This window comes from Labeo rohita, chromosome 15 (genome assembly GCF_022985175.1).
Source record: "Labeo rohita strain BAU-BD-2019 chromosome 15, IGBB_LRoh.1.0, whole genome shotgun sequence".
Taxonomy (NCBI): domain Eukaryota; kingdom Metazoa; phylum Chordata; class Actinopteri; order Cypriniformes; family Cyprinidae; genus Labeo; species Labeo rohita.
The window spans coordinates 1,769,301-1,790,071 of record NC_066883.1 but is presented as its reverse complement, the minus strand read 5'-3'; the positions used below and the strand labels follow the sequence as shown (position 1 = coordinate 1,790,071).

General features: G+C 36.8%; 1 protein-coding gene across 2 annotated transcripts in view; it reads right to left on the bottom strand.

The window, feature by feature from the left end:
* Positions 1-20,771, bottom strand: part of rsrc1 (arginine/serine-rich coiled-coil 1) — a 176,348-nt gene that overhangs the window by 63,102 nt on the left and 92,475 nt on the right. For both annotated transcript variants that reach the window (XM_051128713.1, XM_051128715.1), the window contains exon 6: positions 16,496-16,547. In XM_051128713.1, coding sequence (XP_050984670.1) covers positions 16,496-16,547 — 52 coding nt within the window. The remainder of the gene's footprint in view (positions 1-16,495; positions 16,548-20,771) is intronic.

Here is a 20,771-nt window from a genome sequence, read left to right as displayed (position 1 = left end):
GTTTCACCATGGTTATTTGAATTAAGTTCTGTGCATTTATTCATTAGTTATTCAGCTATTTACACTGATGGTAAACAATTAGACTGTCTTATAAGGATTTTCTTATCCTGTGGCCCAAATAGTTTTAGAAACTGATTAAATTTTGCATGTCTTATCCTTACATATGTATAAAGTTTTGTGAATTTTGGATCTTGTGCACAGAAGATACAAGCATATTACTGTAGTCATCATGAACCACATGCAACAAATATGTCAGATTGTATCTGCTAAACAATTAAATGGATCAAAATAACTTTCATTACGTTTGGACAGCTTAGTCTAGTTCTGACCTGGGCCAAATTTGACGAAGATCTGACGAACGGATTAGTTTGAAAAAATAGGATTTTCAGAAAATTAAATTGGCGAAATAAATGAGTGATACACAATTTTGATCAGATACAGAATTATTATGGTTTGGCTTTACATGTTTAAGTGACCCAAATCTACAAGTTATTTTCCTTCTTCCCATTCACTGTATTGTGATCAGATTTATTTCGAGAATTACTCTGGTTTGGCAGAGACTCGTCCTCGCTCCAGCAGAAGAATCGGGGTGTCACAGCGGTGGTGGAATAGCACAATGGAGGTGGAGGACTAAAGATGATCTCCTGCTATCAGAGGATCTTAAAAAATAAGCGATTACACCAAAAAATCAGGTGCAGCCCTCACTAAAGATGTCTGCGGATAGAAGATAAAGCACGGCAAAGGAGAGCGAGGCAAACGAGAAAATGAGGGGAGCCAGGGACGGGTTACAGATTACTTACACAATCATAAATAGTTTCTCCTCCGCGTATTCAATAATGGCCTTCTCTCTCTATTCAGCAATCCGTTTTGGGCGGCCAAAGGAAGCGGCTAATACAGTTTTATCAAAGCTGAGTATTGGCAGGCAGGGCAGAGAGTTGATGTTTACAAGGCGAGGGCAAGCAGACGAGGTGCGAGAGAAAAGGAAGGCGCTGAAATCCAGTGGTAATTCCTCTCGGGCGCTAATCCAGGAGGATTACGGCTGCGTGCGGAGAGAGATTATATATTTATAGTTAAGATGCTCATCCCTGAGTGAATGGAGGAAAAGCTGGAAGTATTACAAGAGATCTATCAGGCCTACAGGAATCGGGTTCCAGTCTCACTCATTAACTCCTCTATTACTCCAGCAAAACCAATGGCAAGATTAAGAATTACACTTCAATGTTACAAACAAGATGTTAACTCGATCCTCGAGGATTTGCAGTTGCATGGGTTTTAAGTATTTGGCACATTCTCCCGGTGACTTTTCTAAGTTTCTGTGTGACGTTCTGGTGCTCTGATGTTTGACACGCATCCTTCGGTCAAAAAGGCATTTAGCACAGATGCACTGGACAACCAGTCCTTGATTTCATTTTGGCTAATCTCTGTTCCGGACTTGCACATAAAATGTATTGCAATATTTTCCCAAAATGTCATTTGTGTATAAATTTGACAAAGTCTGTAAACAAAGGCCAGAGCTCAAACTTAATGAAGATGGATGCAAAGAGGAAAGCAAAGAAAATACTATAAAAGGCACAGCAAGCTTCAGAAAAATAAACAAACAAACAAAGTTTAGATGGCATTTTTTTTTTCATTTTACCTCTGTATAATACACTATTAAAGAAACGTAACATAATGTTGCTTTCAACTCAAGTCAGAAAGATCACATCTACAAGCTAAATGCACATGAATGTCACCACAAAGTCTTATTTATGACTGAGAAACTCTTAAGCGCTGAGGTGGAGGTGTGTCAAAAATGATTTCATTTTTTTTTTCCATTCACAATAAAATAAAAAGCAATAGTATTATTCCATTGCAACAGAACATATGATTAAATTTCTAGCACTTCCATAAATTAAATAAAACTATAAAAAACAAAAACACAGATGCACATTCATGTTGAATATTTTTGTAGAAAAGGTGCATCGGCATTTTGCACCAAGCTATTTTATTAAACACACCTTATCTGCCAACTCTTCAACACAAACTTCCCAGGAGGACCTGAATGCATCATAAGCACAGTGCCGCTTTGTGCACAGCGGTAACCATAACATGCTATATTGCTGTTCCATAAGCGCCACCTACTGTCAGAGAGAGAACTTGCATTTTTTTGCATAATTTCACAACACTAAAGTAAAATTATAGATCATCATGCTGGATGTATGTAGCATCTTTGTTTGGATTGTGATTAAAATGCAGTGGTTGCCTCTAACTTCAAATGTTTTTTTTAAGGGTTCAAGCACAAGGTGCTGAAAAACTGATCGTGCAGACCAAACCGTATGTCCTAGAGACTTGAAGTTGGGCCAGAGATCAATTTGGGGAGGCGCTGGCAGACACTCACCCCAATTGGCCAATAGGGGGCACTACAGCGATCGAAAACGTGAAATCGCTTATAATTACTAGGCCATTTGTCATAGACTCAAGAGTCTTATATCAATGGAATCCTTGGCTAGACAAACAAAATAGTCTATCTACGATTTCATTTCTGTCATGAACATTATTCTGCCATTTTTATTTTTTAGCAAAACCTACTTTTGCAAACTATTCCTAGGATTTTCTCCAAATCAGAACCAAACCAGTGCAGAAAAGTTCTCTGGAGTCTAATTAGCAAAAGCTGTCAAAACCAAGTTGAAGTACCATTGTCTGTCGGAACAGGACGCAAAAACATTCACAAAATGCAAGGACACAAAAACTTCTAAAACAACTGCAACTCTTGAATGAAATAAGCTATTTTCACCACACTCTGAACAGCTATGAACCAGCTCAATCTTTTACCTAAAAAATTAATCAATCTTTGACCACTTGATGGCGCTATAACAGACAAAATAAAACACGAAAATGGCTATAACTACATACCCGTTAGTCTGATTGGCTTGAAATTTGGCATGCAGTGTTGTTCTCCAAGGTTCTACCAACGTCTGTGAGGGCATTGGTTTATCTTGAAAAATTTTGCCAATCAATTTTGAGCACCTGTTGGTCGAGGTTAATGGAGGCTAACTGGAACAAAACTTGGTAGACCTGTCTGACTCTTGGCCCTACAGGTCTGTAGGAAATTTGAAAGAAATTTGCCACAAGGTGGCACTACCATGTTTTACGCCTCGTATATTACACAATGTTTCACACACACACACACACACACACACACACACACACACATATTCATATCATATGTTAGGTCTCCTCATTCTAAACAACGTTACCTTTAGAACCACTGCTGTCAACCGTTCGTATGATATATTTGACACTGTAAAAAAGCTACATTTTCAACCTCGTCCTAGAAGGTTCATTTAGTTTTCACAAAAATTGATACAGAGCACTTTCCTAACAAAAAACTATCAAAAGCTTTCTAATAGACCCAACCGTTCTCAAATAACAGACAACCACCTATGGGGGAAAAGTGATAATTCATTAAATAATATATATATATATATATATATATATATGTTATATAATGTAATGGAGCAAATAAACATTTTGTTCATGCATTCTTGACTCTTGTTTAAAGAAAAAAACGCCAATCAGTTGGAAATGGGAATCGGCCGTGAAAAACCGTCATCAGTCCATCCCTATACTAAACGCTTAGAAACATCTTTATCTGGGTCTCCAGCAAACTCAGCAAACACACTCATTAGAGGCATACAGTACAACACATGTGCCATACAGATGGAGCGTAGACGGCATTCCTGTTCAGAGAGAGAGAATACCTGAAGAACGCAAACACACAAGCAGGGGAAAAAAATGACACTAACATTAATTCTCCCAGTGTGTTTTCTGCAGGAGATGAAAGAGCTCTGGTGTAATTTCTGCTATTTATTTATCTTAAACGAGGGAATCGGGTGGATACTTATCCGAGGCCCTGATTGCTGCTGGGCTAATTAGATAAAAATATGCAACTACAGAAAAAATTGAGAATTAATTAAATGTTTATTTCTCTTCAACCCCACCCTTTAAATACGGGAGGCTGGGTCTTAAAAGCAGCCCGACAGACGAGAGGGAGAAACGCGGACTGGGAAAAAAAAAAAAGCGTGCCAGTCAGAAAAGACAGAAACGTATCTATGCCATCTGTTCCGAAGAGCCAAAATTCATCGACGTTAACGGAGACGGGCGACTCCGTAACGCCTCGCGTGCGCGTCCCGTCCGCTCTCTCCGGACGGCTCCCGTCGTTATGAAAATGTTGTTCGGGGCAGCCGAGTTGAAGGGGTGGGGCGGCTTTCTCATTAATCAGCATGTCTAATAAATCCTCGTGCCTCTTTTCTGACAGAGCATTAGTCACCGAAAAGCGCTCGCTAAGAGACAGAGAAGAATGGGCCGCCTGTGGGACAGGGTCAATCAGAAACTCATCAAATGCGTCATTTCGTCTCTCCATTTAGACAAACAGCACTTGTTTATGGGAAAGATATCAGGTGTTCTGGAATAAGGAGCAGCGCTGAAACGGCACATCCATTAATCAGGCCTTGATTATACACGACGAGGAAGGTTGTTTATCCTAATTTCATTCATTGCGATCAACAAAGAAAATACAAGAGTATACAGCCATTAGTGGCAGCCGCGGATGGCACAATCATTTTCTCGTATTAAATAAAGCCATGATGAATGAGCCAATAAAAACTAAAACAAAGAGGTTTTTATTACTTCAATTTAAACTCTCCCCTTCAATCTTGCTGTAAATAATGGCGTGGGCGTGAAAGCGTCTTTTAAAACGTTTACTAAACGCCGGATGAGATAATGCGTACACGAGACCCTGGCCGAGGCCGAGCTGTTTTTCGCCTCCTGTCCTGTTTTACGCTGGAATCAGTGGGTGAGCTAGTTAGGGCTGTCAGCGAAGTTGTCAACAACCGTCTTGGAGGACGCGACTACCGCTTTTTGATCATTCGCGACCGGCCTTAATGTCGGAACGACAGAACTGTCTGTGGCCGCTTAATGAAAAACACATTTCCTTAATGGCTGGAGATGTCCCTCTGCATTAAAACCACCAGACACGGCGGAAAACGTTCAGAACTAACTGCTCAACTGAGAAATGTCAACTAAAGGGACAGATAAAGCAAATGGCTTGAGAGAAAACACCCATCTATTATACCTACTGTACGTAGGACTTTCCACATTTTCATGTATAAAACTTGGGCCTCAATTTAATTAACAGGAACGTTAATACGGGGGTCGCGTTGAAAGCCCTGCATTTATTTTTCGAGACAATAAAATTAGCCATAATACACAAACTGTTTTAAATCCACGCCAGCGAGGGGTTTATCATCTCTCATATAATTAGAGGAACAGTCATAAATGCCGTCGTGGGAATCAAGATGGCACATTCCTCCTGCAGGAGTGCGTTTCAGCAGCTCACAGCAACTTACAAACCCCAGCAGGCGGGCCAAGCTAATTAAATTACTTTGCAAAGTTTACTTAACAGTAAATGGTTAGTAAAATTTAAGGTGATTGCAAATTTTCTTTCATTCCACTTCAGTCGCAGGCCCGTTTGAAACTCGTCTGCAAATAATTAGCGCATACATTTGCATCAAAATCATTTATACCATATGTTGCAGAAATTATGGAAAACAGCATGATTAAAATATTCCCTTTTTTCTGGTATGGTAATTTGTAAATATAGAGACGAGAGAGAAAGAGAGAGAGAGAAAGAGACAGAGAGAGAGAGAGAGAGAGAGAGAGAGAGAGAGAGAGGGCAGGGAGGAAAGAAATGATTCCATTTGGATTTGAACATACAAGGTTTTGTTTCAAGAGCTCAACAGATGCTGTTTGAAATCTGCCAACAGTTAAAAGAAGCAGCTCTCCTCTCGAACCCGCACACAGCATCATCTAAATACTTAACGCTGCTCTACACACACCTGAATGGAGGAAGAACTCACGCTTTAACTCCAAATACCTTTACAGCATGTAAGAGTTAAAGTGGAACCCCTAAATAACACAAGGTCACATCTATCCTGTAAATGAAAGAGGGAACTTGGAGAAATATAATAATTATAAAATTAACAGAAAAATAAGATAAGCTCTTCAGTGATCATACTTTATCATCCTTAGCATGAAATTACCACCAAACTAATAACTGAAAAATAATAAAATAAAATAAATAACATAAAATAAATTATTTTGCAATTATTTGATCAAAAATACAGATACATAGGTTTCTATTTTTATATATTTTCAAATATAATTTATTTCTGTGATGCCATTCTGAATTTTCAGCAACATTACTCCAGTCTTCAGAGTCACATGTTCCTTCATAAATCATTCTGATATGCTGATTTATTAATAGAATTAACAATGTTGGAAACAGTTGGAAAAAAAAAAAAAAAATTTGCTGCCAAATATACATTTTTTGGAACCTGTGATACTTTTTTCAGGATTCTTTGATGAATAAAAGTTAAAAGAACAGCATTTATTCAAAATCTTTTCTAACACTCTTTTCTAAACAGTCTTTACTAATCACTTTTAAGCAATGTAACACATCCTTGCTAAATAAAAGTATTAATTTCTTAAAAAAAAAAAAAAAAAAGATGTACTGACCCCACACTTTTAAACAAAAAAAGGCTTTCTATTTTAGATAAATGCTGCTCTTTTTTAACTTTTTATTCATCAAAGGATTTTGGGGGGAAAAAAATAAAAAAATCTGAGGTTCCAAAAAACACTATTGGAACCACCACAACTGTTTCCAACATTGATAATAAAGTAGCATATTAGAATGATTTCTGAAAGATCATCAAAGACACCGAAGACTGGAGTAATGATGCTGAAAATCTAGCTTTGCTTCACAGCAATCAACTAGATTTCAATGTATATATATATATATATATATATACACACATATACATAAAGTAAACTTGCGGAAAACACCATGAACTGTCATTTCATAAACCCTCCATCCCACAAATTAAAGCTTGTATATAAATCAGTATACATTAGAGTACTATAACTTCACTCGTGTGGTTTATTTTTCGTGGCCTGCGTCTGGAAATCTGTCAGCCCGCCTCATTATGAGAGCTAAGTGACTCTGACACGTGTTACAAGCGTAGTCCTGTATTTTGGGTGAACGGAAGACTCTTCAGAGTGTGAAGCGTGAGGTAATGGCAAACAAACCTTCTGAACAATAACTACAGAGTTAGCTGTTGTTTTACTGACCCGCATCCTTTCTTGCCCAGGGAAGGTTTACTCAGCATACTGGTGTTATGTCAGCACCGAACGTCAGTGTCACTCATTTAACAAACGAGCCGTTTCTCCACTTCATATTTCCCAAAAGCACCTCAGAGGAAATAAAAGCGGCGACAGGCTCCTAAAAGAGCGCTAGCGATTTTCACGTAGGGATACACATATTGTTTTTGCGTGCCGGAGAACAATTCCACCCCACATGTTCTCCTGAGATTGAGTGGGTGGCCACTGAGAAAGACAATGTGAAATAAAGCAGATAATGAGACAAACAGCATTTCACTGGAGTGCTGCTGGAATGAAGCTGTGCGGTAATGAAATATCTCAAGCAGAGGAAGAACATGTCTTTCATCACTCTCTCCTCTCTCTCCGCTCGCACAAAGACAGACTCTGACCCGGGCTTTCCATGTTAGCCTATTAGTTCCAGTTCAGGTACGAGCGAGTGAGTTTGTGTGTGTGTGTGTGTGTGTGTGAGTGAGAGAGTGAGGGACGGGAAATGTGACACCCTCTATGTATGTGGTCTGCTGGCCTCACATCTGTTGCAGCAGTCTGGGCAGTTAATGCTGCTTTTTTACGGCAGAAATCAGTCAGCTTGCATTTTGTATAAGCTGCCCACTGCCAAGCTTTCAGTGCTGACGCTCTCTCTCTCTCTCTCTCTCTCTAGGCAGGGGCTGCAGTACAACACTCCCAAACTCAGCAAAGGAGGAACCAAACAAGCGTGACAGTCTCTAATTAGCTGTGACTGAACACGTTTATTTAAAGGAGTTTGTGAAGAACACCAATGGAGGACGCTGCTTAAGTTTTGATGCACTTTGACCTTGCAGTACTTTAATGTCGGAGGACATGGCAGATGTGTCAGAAACAGAGCTCAAATTTGATTACAGATTAAGAGCATAAAATTGGTCTCCCCGCCCCCTCTCGACTTCTGATATAAGACACACACATCAATATACACAACAGGTCAAATGTTTTGAATATAACTTTTTTTGTTCATCAAGGCTGCATTTACTTGGTTCAAGGTTTTTGGCATTAACTTTTTTAAAAGTAAAATTAAAACTAAAACAACAATATGTGCCATAAGTAGCATTGGTATATTTGTAGCAATAGCCAAAAATACATTGTATGTGTCAAAATGATATTTTTTTCTTTTATGTCAAAAATCATTAGGATAAAAAGAAAAGATCATGTTCCATGAAGGTATTTTGTAAATTTCCTACTGTAAATACATTAAAACTTAACTTCTGATTAGTAATATGCATTGCTAAGAACTTCATTTGGACAACTTTAAAGATGATTTTCTCAATATTTAGATTTTTTGTACCCTCGGCTAAACATTGTCCTATCCTAACAAGTGTCAAAAAATTGACACTTATGACTGGTTTTGTGGTCCAGGGTCACATATATGTTTTTCATTATGCATGTTTATTTAAAAAAAAAAAAAAAAAAAAAAAAAATAAAATGACAGAAAAAAAAACACAACAAAATACAAATTAAATTAAAATGATTATAATTATAATATAATATAATATAATTAATTGAAATATAATTTATTTGTGTGAAAGCTGATTTTTTTAGTGTCACATGACCCTTCAGAAATCATTCTAATATGATAATTTGCTGCTCTATTTTTATCAATTATTATTGGTGCTCAATTATAAACAATGGTTTATACCATCATTGATGTTGAAAACAGTTTTTGCTGCTTAATATTGTTATGAAAATTGATTTTTTTGAAGGTCTGTTTAATACATAAAAAGCTTAAAAGAACAGCAAAGAATCAGCTGCACAATTATAAATTAGTAATTTAGCCTTTACTACCACGTTTCATCAATTTAATGCATCCTTGTTGATTAAAATACTTATCCCAAACAGTTCCCACAAAAAAAAAAATATTAAGCAGTAAAAGCTGTTGTCAACATTAATAACAATAAGGAATGCTGGTTTTGACCAGTAATGCATATATGTTTTTATGGAGCTGTCAATTACAAAACACACCTAAAATGGCAAAAATAAAATAAAATAAAAACCTGAAAACATCCACACAGGACTCAACAAGCAGCTTGTGTCTGTCTATCTATCAACATGATCCTCTTTGGCAAAATGAACAGGCAGTTATTAAGCCACAGAGTGTTTGTACACACATTAGCGGGTGAGTGTGGTTTTTAGGTGGAGCGAGTCTTAAACGCAGGGCCACAATAAGAGGGCGGCCCGCGGGGGGTCAGGGCCCCTGGAGGCCGAGGGAAAGACTGAGAGAAGGGACCTCATTACAGGTCTGCCGGGGCCCCTCCACTATTGAGTGTGAGCAGCTTACGCTGGGATGATCTGTTTCACACACACTCGCAGAGTCCATCAACACACACACACACACACACACACACACACACACACACACACACAGGAGGAGGGGGGCAGCTTAGAGCGCCGGGGCAGGATTTAGAGATCTCAGGAGACCTCGCTGAAAAAGGAAAGCGAGGGAATAGAGAGAGAAAGCTGGAAAGAAGCGATTGGCGGGGCTACAGAGGAACAGAGGGCTTAAAGCATGGCAGGGCTCTCCGTCAGACGACATTACCATTCCAAAACCACCAACATCTGCTCTATCACAGACACTGAGCGCGAGAGATGGGGGTGGAGGTCAGCGCTCCGCTCGCTGGTTTAGCACCGCTCAACTACATACGCCGTTACGCTTCGTTTTACAACATTACGCCAGAAGAGGAACGAACAGACAGGTCTATGCCTACAAACACAGCAGAACATTACAGGACAACAGCTTCTGAAGAGTCAGTCACACACCCATCAACCTGATCAAACAATCTGTGTTACACACACACAAGAACATTTCAATAAAGAAACACTGACAACATTGAGAATCACATCTGGAAGTGCAAACCAACTCCAGAAAAGTCTGCAATTTAGTGAATATAAGAGTGAACACTAGGTAAAACACAGTCTGTGTTGAGGAATGGGAGTGTGTTTCTGAGCAGGTGTGTTTCTGTTAGTCTTCAGGAGGACGGGGTCCACTAGAGGGCCTCAGCAAATGTCCAAAGGCACCACAGTTTCACCACAGAAGTTCACTTCAAGAATAAAAAAAATCCTGATAATTTACTCATCCCCTTGTCATCCAAGACGTTCATGTCTTTCTTTCTTCAGTTGCAAAGAAATAAAGGTTTTTGAGGAAAACGTTCCACATAGCGATGTTCATTTTGGTTATTTTTCCTAACCAACAGGCACGGAAGAGACAGTTGTTTCTCAAGCGCTTTCCGTGAGCGCGATTCGAGATGGAGTGAACCACGGACAAATCCGTTTCATTCATTCACTAATACCACATTCGATTATCTGTATGACTAGGAGTCGTTTCCACTGTTAGATGGGAAAAAGTGATTACGCCGACCGATTACGTCCACACACAGTTAAGCATTGCTAACTCGCCAATGCAGCCTTTCTATTATCATAATAAAATACAGTCAGCTAAATATATGAGAAAAAAAATTATAAAAAATAAAAACAAAAAATAATAAAATCACACTGCTTAATCGTTATCAACATACTGCTGTATTTTGGCATTCAAATACATCTCGAATACGGAAACATTTGAATTTGTGTCGTATGAGAGACCCAAGTTTCAGTTTTGCTTTAGCCTACATGAATTCGTTTTAGCTTGTTTAGCTTCTTATATTTTCAATCTTGTTCTTTTCTGAATACTGTTAAATTGAAGGGATTTTTGTTGAGTCAGGGGAACTAAATAGCCTATCCTATGTTTATAGTGTTTGTAAACATTTCGCGTCAGCATCAGGTCTATTTCTAAATGTAATAGGCCTAATAAAATGTGACTTAACGTTATAGAGCTACGCGATTTATCTTTTTTCTCTCGTGCAGTTTTATTTTATTTTAACCATCGAGCAAACGTTTTAAAATATTTTGGATAAATTACTAAAAAAAAAAAGACTTTTAACCGTTTAACTGATTGTATTAATCGGTCAAAATTCTTTCTGTTGGTTAAGGGTTAACCAGTTAAAATGAGCATCCCTAGTTCCATATAGTGGACTTCAATGTGAATCAGTGGGTTGAAGGTCCACATTGCACTTTCAATGCTCTACATGATCTTAGCCGAGGAACAAGGGTCTTATCTAGCAAAACGATTGGTCATTTTCTAAAAAAAAAAAAAAAAAAAAAATATATATATATATATATATATATATATATATATATACTTTTTAGCCACAAATTCTAATCTCGCACTAGTTCGACTTCATGCGTTACATTGGAAAGGTCACGTGTGACATCGGTGGAAGTGCAGACCCAGTATTTACACAGCGAACGTGCAAAGAAAGTCAAAAACCCTTTACAAAAAAAGGTACAATTTGAAGTTGGAGGACAAAATGAGATGGAGTTTTTCTCCCTACACTACCTTTTTGAAATTAAGTAGACAGACATGGGACTAACCACACATAATTTTTCCATCGTGATTATGTAATGCATGAAGATGTACATGAGCATCGCAGAGCTAGTGCGAGATGAGCATCTGTGGTTAAAAGATATGTAAATATTTTTTTAGAAAATGACTGATCATTTCACTACATATTACCCTCATTCTTTTGCTGGGATCATTTAGAGCCCTTTGAAGCTGCATTATGACTGCAATTTGGACCTTCAACCAATTGGTTCCCATTGAAGTCCACAGAAAAATCCTAGAATGTTTTCCTCAAATACCATTATTTCTTTACGACAAATAAATACATGAACATCTTGGATGACATGGGGTGAGTAAATTATCAGGATTAGTTTATTCTGGAAGACGACTTCTTTCATATTGATATTATTAATGTTTATTTAATTTTATTTATTTATTTTTTGAAGAACATCATTGAAGCTTTTTGAATCACAAAATGAATTTATGGTTAATTAATTTACCTACATCTACACAAACGTCTGTTAATAATTATTAATAACATTATAGTACAGTCCAACACAATATTCAAAGGCCACCTATAAATTATAATATTAACAGATCTGTAACTGTTTATATATCAAGGTAACAACAAACAGGTTTGTAGATCAAGCATTTAAAACTATTTTAATTCATATAATTATTGCAATAATGAAAATTAACATTATTAAGAAAGTAAAACAATCAACTGAATCAAATGCATCTCAATTAAAACATCCAATTAAACTTGTTTTTTTTTGTACATTCAGCTATTGTGTTGTGGACTTTATGTAAACATACATTAAGTAAAATAGCATTTTTAGGGCAACAGTGAGTAAATAAATACATTAATACATCTTTATGATCACTCTAAATTTGAATATGCAAAATATTAATAATTAATTAGTAAACTTCTGACTGAAAATGTATACTACTCAACATTTCCGAGATCTTGAGAGCAGACCTTTTAAGTACAGATGCAAATGTCAGACAGTAACACCATCTGCATTTTTATTAAATAATGTTGAATGAGTAAAACATTTAACTCAATTTCATCACTCAATCTTGATTTATTGCGCTAAAAAACCTGCATCACCATAAATGTGTATTTCACTCAAAAAAAAAAAAAAAAAAAAACAATTCTGATGCGTGTTTCCGACAATTCAGTTTGTGTCTTTTTTTTCTTAATATTGCATAACACAGCAGATGTCATATCCCAAATATGACCTCTCCTGTGTTGTGCAATATCATTAATGAGAGAGGACTAACTACAACATTGACTCACATGTGCTCAAATGACAGAAACTGAACAAGCACACACATTCAGGAGTGAACTAGTGTGTTTCTCATGCTCTCTGCTCTTTCATGTGTGTTTCTGCTGCTGTCACATGCCCTCTGCTTAGAAATGTTGGACCCTGTGTTCTCATGTTTGACTTCAAATTTCCTGGTTTTTGTCATGTGCTTTCTGTCGTCTATTCCTACTAGCAGCAGTGTGTGTGTGTGTGTCAGGACTGATGGGTGAGTGGTTGCTAGATGATGTATGGCATGCGGTCCCTTTAATATGTTTCCTGTACGACTGACAGCTGGGTCACAGCACACACACACACACACAGGATCGCACTTTAAAAAGTAATAGCAGACTGTCACATCTGCTGCATAATCAAAGCTCACAAAGGGAGCATTCAGAGCTCAAACGATGAAACACAACTCTGACATGTAGAGAGATCTGCACTGGAAATCACACGTATACACTGCTGAAACAGCTCAGCATTTCTTTGATCATAGTACGTATATTTATGTGCTGCTGTGTCTTTAAGACTTCGGTGTGTATGGCTTCTTCACACACACTATGAAACCGCACTACTGTATTGTGATTGTGTGTGTTTTTCTGTTTGTATGTCTCTTTCACACTTGAGCAGATCTGGGATCAGTTGTAGCCGCAGTGCGACACACTTTATCCCAGTTGTCAGGTAAATGAGCACTAAGTAAGAGTTTGTACATTACCACATTTTCAAGCGCTGCACCATTAAATGAAGTTGAAATGTAACCCTGCGTATAAACTAAATATTTACGGAAGCCTCCGACCAGGAACAACGGTTGACATAAAATGGCAAACAAACTGGATTATATCAATGAGAGCATGTTTTACACATTTCAGTGCTTTATGCCACATGTTGAGTCCAAGTGCATGACAGCATTCAAAGGCCCTGCACCGATAGATACTTCTGTCATAATGACATTGATGGTTATCAAACTTTTTACTTAAACTAGGAGTATTACGTAACTCCAGAATTTCAAAAATGTCGGTTTTTTTACACTCTTCGTAAGCAATGAATTAAATAGAGATGTACACTTTTTCCCTTCCCGATACTGATTCCGATACCTGGGCTCAGAGTATCGGCCGATACAGCGTACTGATCCGATACCTGGGTGTGTATACAGCTGTAGATACTACTAGCCCTGTATGAACTGATAGAATTATTTTATGGTGTGATTTAGACTTATCCCTTATTAAAACATGAACAAATACATACAGTGAACAGGGCCTTTGAATGTATTTTTATAATCTGACTTACATTTGACAGTAATATTATTTGTTTTTGAAAAAGGAACTTCAACTTTTGAAAAATAACTTCAAATGCAGCCACAAACCTAACACGGTAAACTGAAAAGGTATTTTAGTTTTACAATATAACTGTATGAAGAATATAAAAAATGTTAATAACAAAAGTTCAGAGACTATGTCCATGATAAACAACGGAAAACTAGTGTATTCTGAGTCAGTGTCGCAAAGATCCTGACTCGCAAACTCCTCTTTGGATGCGCCTTTAGGGAGAAATGCATCTTTACGAATTATATAATGAAAAGGTTTTTTTTTGTTTTTGTTTTATTTTGTTAAGTAATAATTTAAAGCTTTCTATAATATATATATATCATGTCTGTGAGGCAAGTATTTGCTGAGTTTTGGTTCATTTTTGTGAAGTGCTCCTGTTTAAGAACGAGACGGCAGAAAGCGCATCATGTTTCTTTTCTTTACTTTATAAAAGCACTGTTTATAACAATTTGTTGATATTGTGAGTGCACACAAATAAAAGTAGACCCTTTACAGTTCCGAATGATGTATTACTCTTACCTTTGTGAGCAAAAATTATGATAATATTAAATCGTTTCCACTGAAAGAAATGCAGTCGCGCTGGCGCCTCCATGTCCTGCAAAGTGCGCTTCAGCTTCCGCTCTCCGCAAAAACGACTGGAAATGCACCTATAGCGCACATTTATCTAGGTTTATCGTTTAAACTAACACTGTTTTATACTTGAACTGTTTTATATCTACATATTTTATTTTAGGCAAAAATTTGAGAAGGAAAATTGACTATGAATAGTCTTCCACTGGCCGCTGTTCGTTACTTTAAAAAAACAAAAATGTATATTTAGCGAACAAAAAAAAATGTTCTAAACATTTTTCTAGATTAACGAAACGAAACGAAATATAATCACTTTGCCATTACATGCAAAACTGAACTATTTTAATAGCTGAAACAGAAGCATAAGCTGTTTTGTGAGGAGGGGAAAAACGACAGGCTCGGGCCGGAACATCCCTAGAATTAAATGCATTTTTTACTCAAAAATGCCAATTTTGCAGCAGTGTTTTACATGATAAGATACATAATTATATTTTAGTAAAATATTAAATGACTAATATATAACACACACTTCAAATAACTAGAAAAAAGTATATTCAACACAGAAATGTCCATGATTTCATAAGATCGTATTAATTTCCATTAATAATTGGAATTTGCAAGTGTAGAAATCACATTTCTAAAATTCCTTTTTTTATTCAGGTTTTGCAAAAAACAGAACAAATTAAAAATGAAAATAAGAAATATAATGTCAGCTTTTATCTTTATTTTCATCTTATTTCAGCTGAACTTCATCTTATTTCAACTGAAATCTTGAGACCCTCTTGGAAATGTGCTCATATCCTCTGAATGAGAACCACGGCAGCTAAATTGTTAATGAAACCATAGATTTCATTCAAATAAATAAAGGGCTGAGTCTGTTCTTCTGTTATTGTCACATTTATATAAATGAGTTCATCAGGCCTCACACATGCTGACACCCTTCACTAGTCTAAATGTAGTATGTGAAGCAGAACAGTTAATGTTTCAAATTGTAGGTTGTGTTAAACCCAGCAATCATCATCTAGTTCTCATGTCTCCAATCACAGCGGTTAAATCAAATAATTAGTCAAGAAAATTGTGTTCAAAATATGTAATTTCCGGGTTCATTCATGACATGAGAAATGGAAGTTCACAGGGTTCCCCCACCTTGGTTAACTTCAAATTCAAGGACCTTTCAAGGACTTTCCAAGTCCAGTACTCTCAAATTCAAGGACTTTATGTGGGGACACATTTCAAGTGAGAGCAAGGTTACATCATGTTACCTTGCAAGATACATTGTTACAGTTTTCATGTGTCAAACACAAAGTACATCACATGAGAAACAGTTAACTTAACAAGTACATTCACGCAGCTAGTATGCATAGGCCACGAAATGTCGGCGAAATAACACATTAGCAGACCAGAGAGAATAATATGGAATTTTTTCCAGAAAACTTCTTGCACAAAATAAATTTAAGCACTTTCAAGGACCTGTATCTATGTATGTTTCATTTCAAAATCTTTCCAGGGCCTTGAAACTTTTTTTTCAGATTGAGTTCAGGTCAACCACATTGCATTGTAGGATACGGTAACCATCTCAGTGCACTCAGATGTATACTGAGCATCCAAAACATGAGTGAGCACAACAAACAGTTAAGTTTTGCACTGGTGATCAGAGAATGGAGAATAATGGTAGCCTTAAATGAAAACAGTCATACCTGCAGCCTGAAGCACCAGCTGGAGTCGAGCTTTGGCCTGTTCTGCAGGAGTCTAGAATAACAGAGAAGATCATTGGAAAACTCTCTAAACACTGGATTAAGAGGAAACAGGATAATAAAAACATGCCATGTCTTGCCATAATATATATATATTTTATTAAATCAGAGAATAATTTTGGTTTTGAATAAAAGCAAACATTTCAGTTAGACATACTGACAATACGCCAATGATAACAGTTAGGAAGAAAAATGATCTAACTGCAAGAGATGTGAGGTGCTCTATGAAGGTGCATAACCTAGAAAGAGGTCTCCAACCTTTTTTCATTCGAGAGCTACTTTTTAAAAATGAAAATGCACAAGAGATACCCATGTTACAAAATAATTAAATCTCTTAAATAATGTTTAAATACAAACTATTATGCATGGTATTACATGGTATAATACATGTTAAAATGTTCTGAACACATACTGAAATTATTTTTCATCAGTTTTGTGCCAAAAATCAACAAAAAGTAGCAGCACCGTGCACTTTATGTTTTTATAAACATTGAAATAGAAACATGAAAAACAATGGCTGGATTTTAAACTCTCAAAAATATTCATAACATGTTATCTACAACATGTTCAAAAAAAAAAAAAAAAAAAAAACACTTTTATAAAATGACAAATCTCACATTTCAGCATTTAAATTATTTTTGTATTTAAAAGAATGGGTCAGGATGATAATTTATATTTAATCTGCTTCATAAACAGTTTCACCTAAGCTAATATGCATTCTAAAAATCTCAACACTTAATACAATATGAAAGTGTAACTCCACTGTTTGACAGCAGGTGGCGCTTATGGAACATCAGAAATAGAGCTGCTTCCCTGGTAACGGCTGAACACAAAGCAGTGCTGCATTTATTAGCACAGCTTTATTACACATTACAGGGCAGGAAGATGAAAAGAAGATGCCATCGGATTTTTTTTTTTTTAAAACAGCCAGTTCCTCCTTATGCATTCATACAATTCATTTAATCATACATTCTTTATATGATTTCTCTCAGCAGTCTGCCTTCCATCATATTTTCACACAAAACATAACCTAATCTCCTTGATGTGCCTGCGTAGGACTCTTACTAACATTACTTAACTCCAACCATGGGTTTTTCAAATTGCGAAGATCAAATACGAGTTTAATGATAATTAAAATACTAAAAGGGATAATTAAAATAACCTCACTGCCGATATGTCAAAAAATAAATAAATAAATAAATTGAAGGGGGCCTATATTATCTCACTCGGATTGAATCAGTCCACAAGCCACCGGTAGCTCGTGAGCGACGCGTTAAAGACCCCTGACCTAGAACATACAGCCAGTCCAAAACGGTTGATCACAGAATGCGTTTGTGACAAAAAACAAGACACACAACAGTGGAATGGGGAAAACGCAAGGTTATGAGAAACAAACTAAACGACTTTTAACTTAAAAATTGCATTTTTAGAATGCTGTTTCATGCTCAAGAAGCTGCAAAAGATGCAAGACACAAGCGTAATGCTTTGTCAAGTGCATGAAAAAAAGTTTGCATGGTGGTGACAGGCTGAAAGCTGCTGGTATCTTCTTTGTTTTTACAAAACATTTATTGTTAATAATAGCCTGCTACAGCTTTTATACACTGCAACATTTACATTTGCCTTAACACTGAAAACTGAATGCCTACGTTTTGGCTAAAAAATGTTCAGCGTTTGTTTCCTCATTTATATAATTTCTGAACATGTTTAAGACATGTTTGTGCAATATTTGCTCTCATGCATCTTTTCTGGAAAGATATTTAGCAATAATCTTAAAAATGAAGGCTCCAAAAAGGGTGTTTTGAAGCGACACCATAGAAGAACTATTTTTGGTCTCCTAAAGAACCTCTTAGTAAACAGATCTTAAAAGAAAATGTTTTTTCCTACCTTTTTTGATTCGAGAGCTACTTTTTAAAAATGAAAATGCCTGAGAGCTACCTATGTTACGAAATACTTAAATCTCTTAAATAATGCTTCCAATCCAAACTGTTATATTACATGGTATAATACATGTTAAAATGTGCTTAACACATACTGAAATCATTTCACTAAGTTTTATGCCAAAAAACAACAAAAAGTAGCAGCACTATGCACTTTTTGTTTGCTGAACATTAAAAAAAGAAACTCAGACACATACTGCATGTTCAAATAAAGATCTGACCAAAGAAAAAAGACAAACCTCACATCTGTGCAACATTTGCTCTCATGCATCTTTTCCGCAAAGATATATAGCAATAATCTTAAAAATTAAGATTCCAAAAAGTTACACCATAGAAGAACCATCTCCTAAAGAACCTTTTAGTAAACAGATCTTAAAAGAAAATATTTGAAATATTTGAAAAACCGTTATAAAGAACATGCTGTGGAGGTTTCCATGGACGGTAAAGGTTCTTCATGGAACCATCAATGCCAGTATTTTTAACAGTGAAGACAATTTGTTTGTGAATCACTTCACGAGTGCTGCACTTTGTGCAGAACTTTTTTTAACCAGACGTTTTTGTGCGTTTTTAATAAAGACAATGCTACTTGAATCATGTCCTAGTTACATTTAAGCTGACTAGTTAAAACGTTAAAAGAATCGAAACTTTTATGTTGAATAATCAAACATTCCGATTTTTATGTATTGCCCACATCGCCCAGACGTACAGTACATAAACACATTTAACAGCACAGCTTCAGCGGCAGGGTTAAAAGTAATAATTTTCTTGAGCAAAACACATCTTCAGTCATGTAGAAAGGACGATAAATCCCAGCAGATCACGAGGGCGTGTGCGTGTAAACACGCGCACGAGGGCTAAACGTGTCGAAATTTCCAGTGCGGTGGCTCTGGAAGAGGCTGGGATATAATTCCAATATCTCCACTATTAGATTCCAGCCTCTTAATTGTCAAGAAAGAAGAATGATGAGGGAGGGAAGTTATAAAGGGCTATAGATTGCTCTCGAACGCGGGAGAGCCTGGTGTGTGTTGGTGTTATGAAGGTGTGTAGGATTACAGAGAAATTAAATGCTAATAGGATGAAATTTAAATGTGGATCCTGCAAGGCTCACCGTAGCTCTTCGGAGAACGTGGGTGTCGCTGACAGCGCTAACGCACATTATTCAGCATAAATTTGATTTATCAAACTGTAAAGGTGTCACTTTCTAAAAATGTCATTTGGGGTGATGACAGGGAAATATAATGACCCGCTTTAATGTAAAACTGTCACTCCGCCGTGTCTTAGATGACAAACACGTCAAGCTCCTCTCGGAAATCCGCTCGTTTTTGACACCTCGCCTTCGATAACTTTTACGAAAACACGGGCCGCTCTTCTCCGTGGTCTTTCTAAGCGCGCTCCTCTTAGTTTTTCCCTTTTTTTTCCCTCCCCTTCTTTATATTGTTATCAGAAGCATATCAGACTGTTTCAGGGCATCAATCAAGCAGACAGAAATAAAGGAAGGATTATTGAATGTTCAGATAAACCCCCTCTCCTCCCATTCAAAGCCATCTTCTATTCTCTCTCCCATTACAATAACATCCAGTCATGCCGCAATAACGAGGCGGAAGAACAGACGGATCACACGACTTAAATGGAGGGATAATAGCTGGCAGGGCAATCATCTTAGTTACAGTTTATTATGAAATTTCTACCATTGCATTTGCATTTGTTTGAAGTGACCCTGAGGCAAGTGTCCGGAGATATTACACCAGCGAGTGTTTAGACAAGAAAGAAAAAAGGAAAACATACAAAAGGGGGAGGAAAAAGAAAAAAAAAAAAAAAAAACGAGCATCAATATGAAGAAAAATATAATTAGTTTCAAAGGATGACAAATGGGTGGCGGATTAATAATTAGATAAGTTTGTCAAATTATGAGACAGGCCTCATTCTGGCAAACACTGAGCAATAAGAGAGAGAGAGCTGATAAAATTTGACACAGATATAATACAAATAAGCTACAAAACACTGTTTGACACCCACATCCACATACTAGATTCAGATACTAGCCAATCTAGTCACAATCCACGACACGGCCTAGACCTAACTAACACAACTGACCAGTTCATGATGGAAGCGGAAGCTCTAAATTCTAATTAAGACCAATCTGCAGGAAATTGCATAACAGAAACGGTTAAAAGAGGTTCACTGTTGCAGGTCTGCTTAAAAAAGGGGGTGTGCACTGCACCATTTAAAAACTAAAAACTTTTTATGCATTTTTTGGCCATTCATTCACACAACAATGCCAT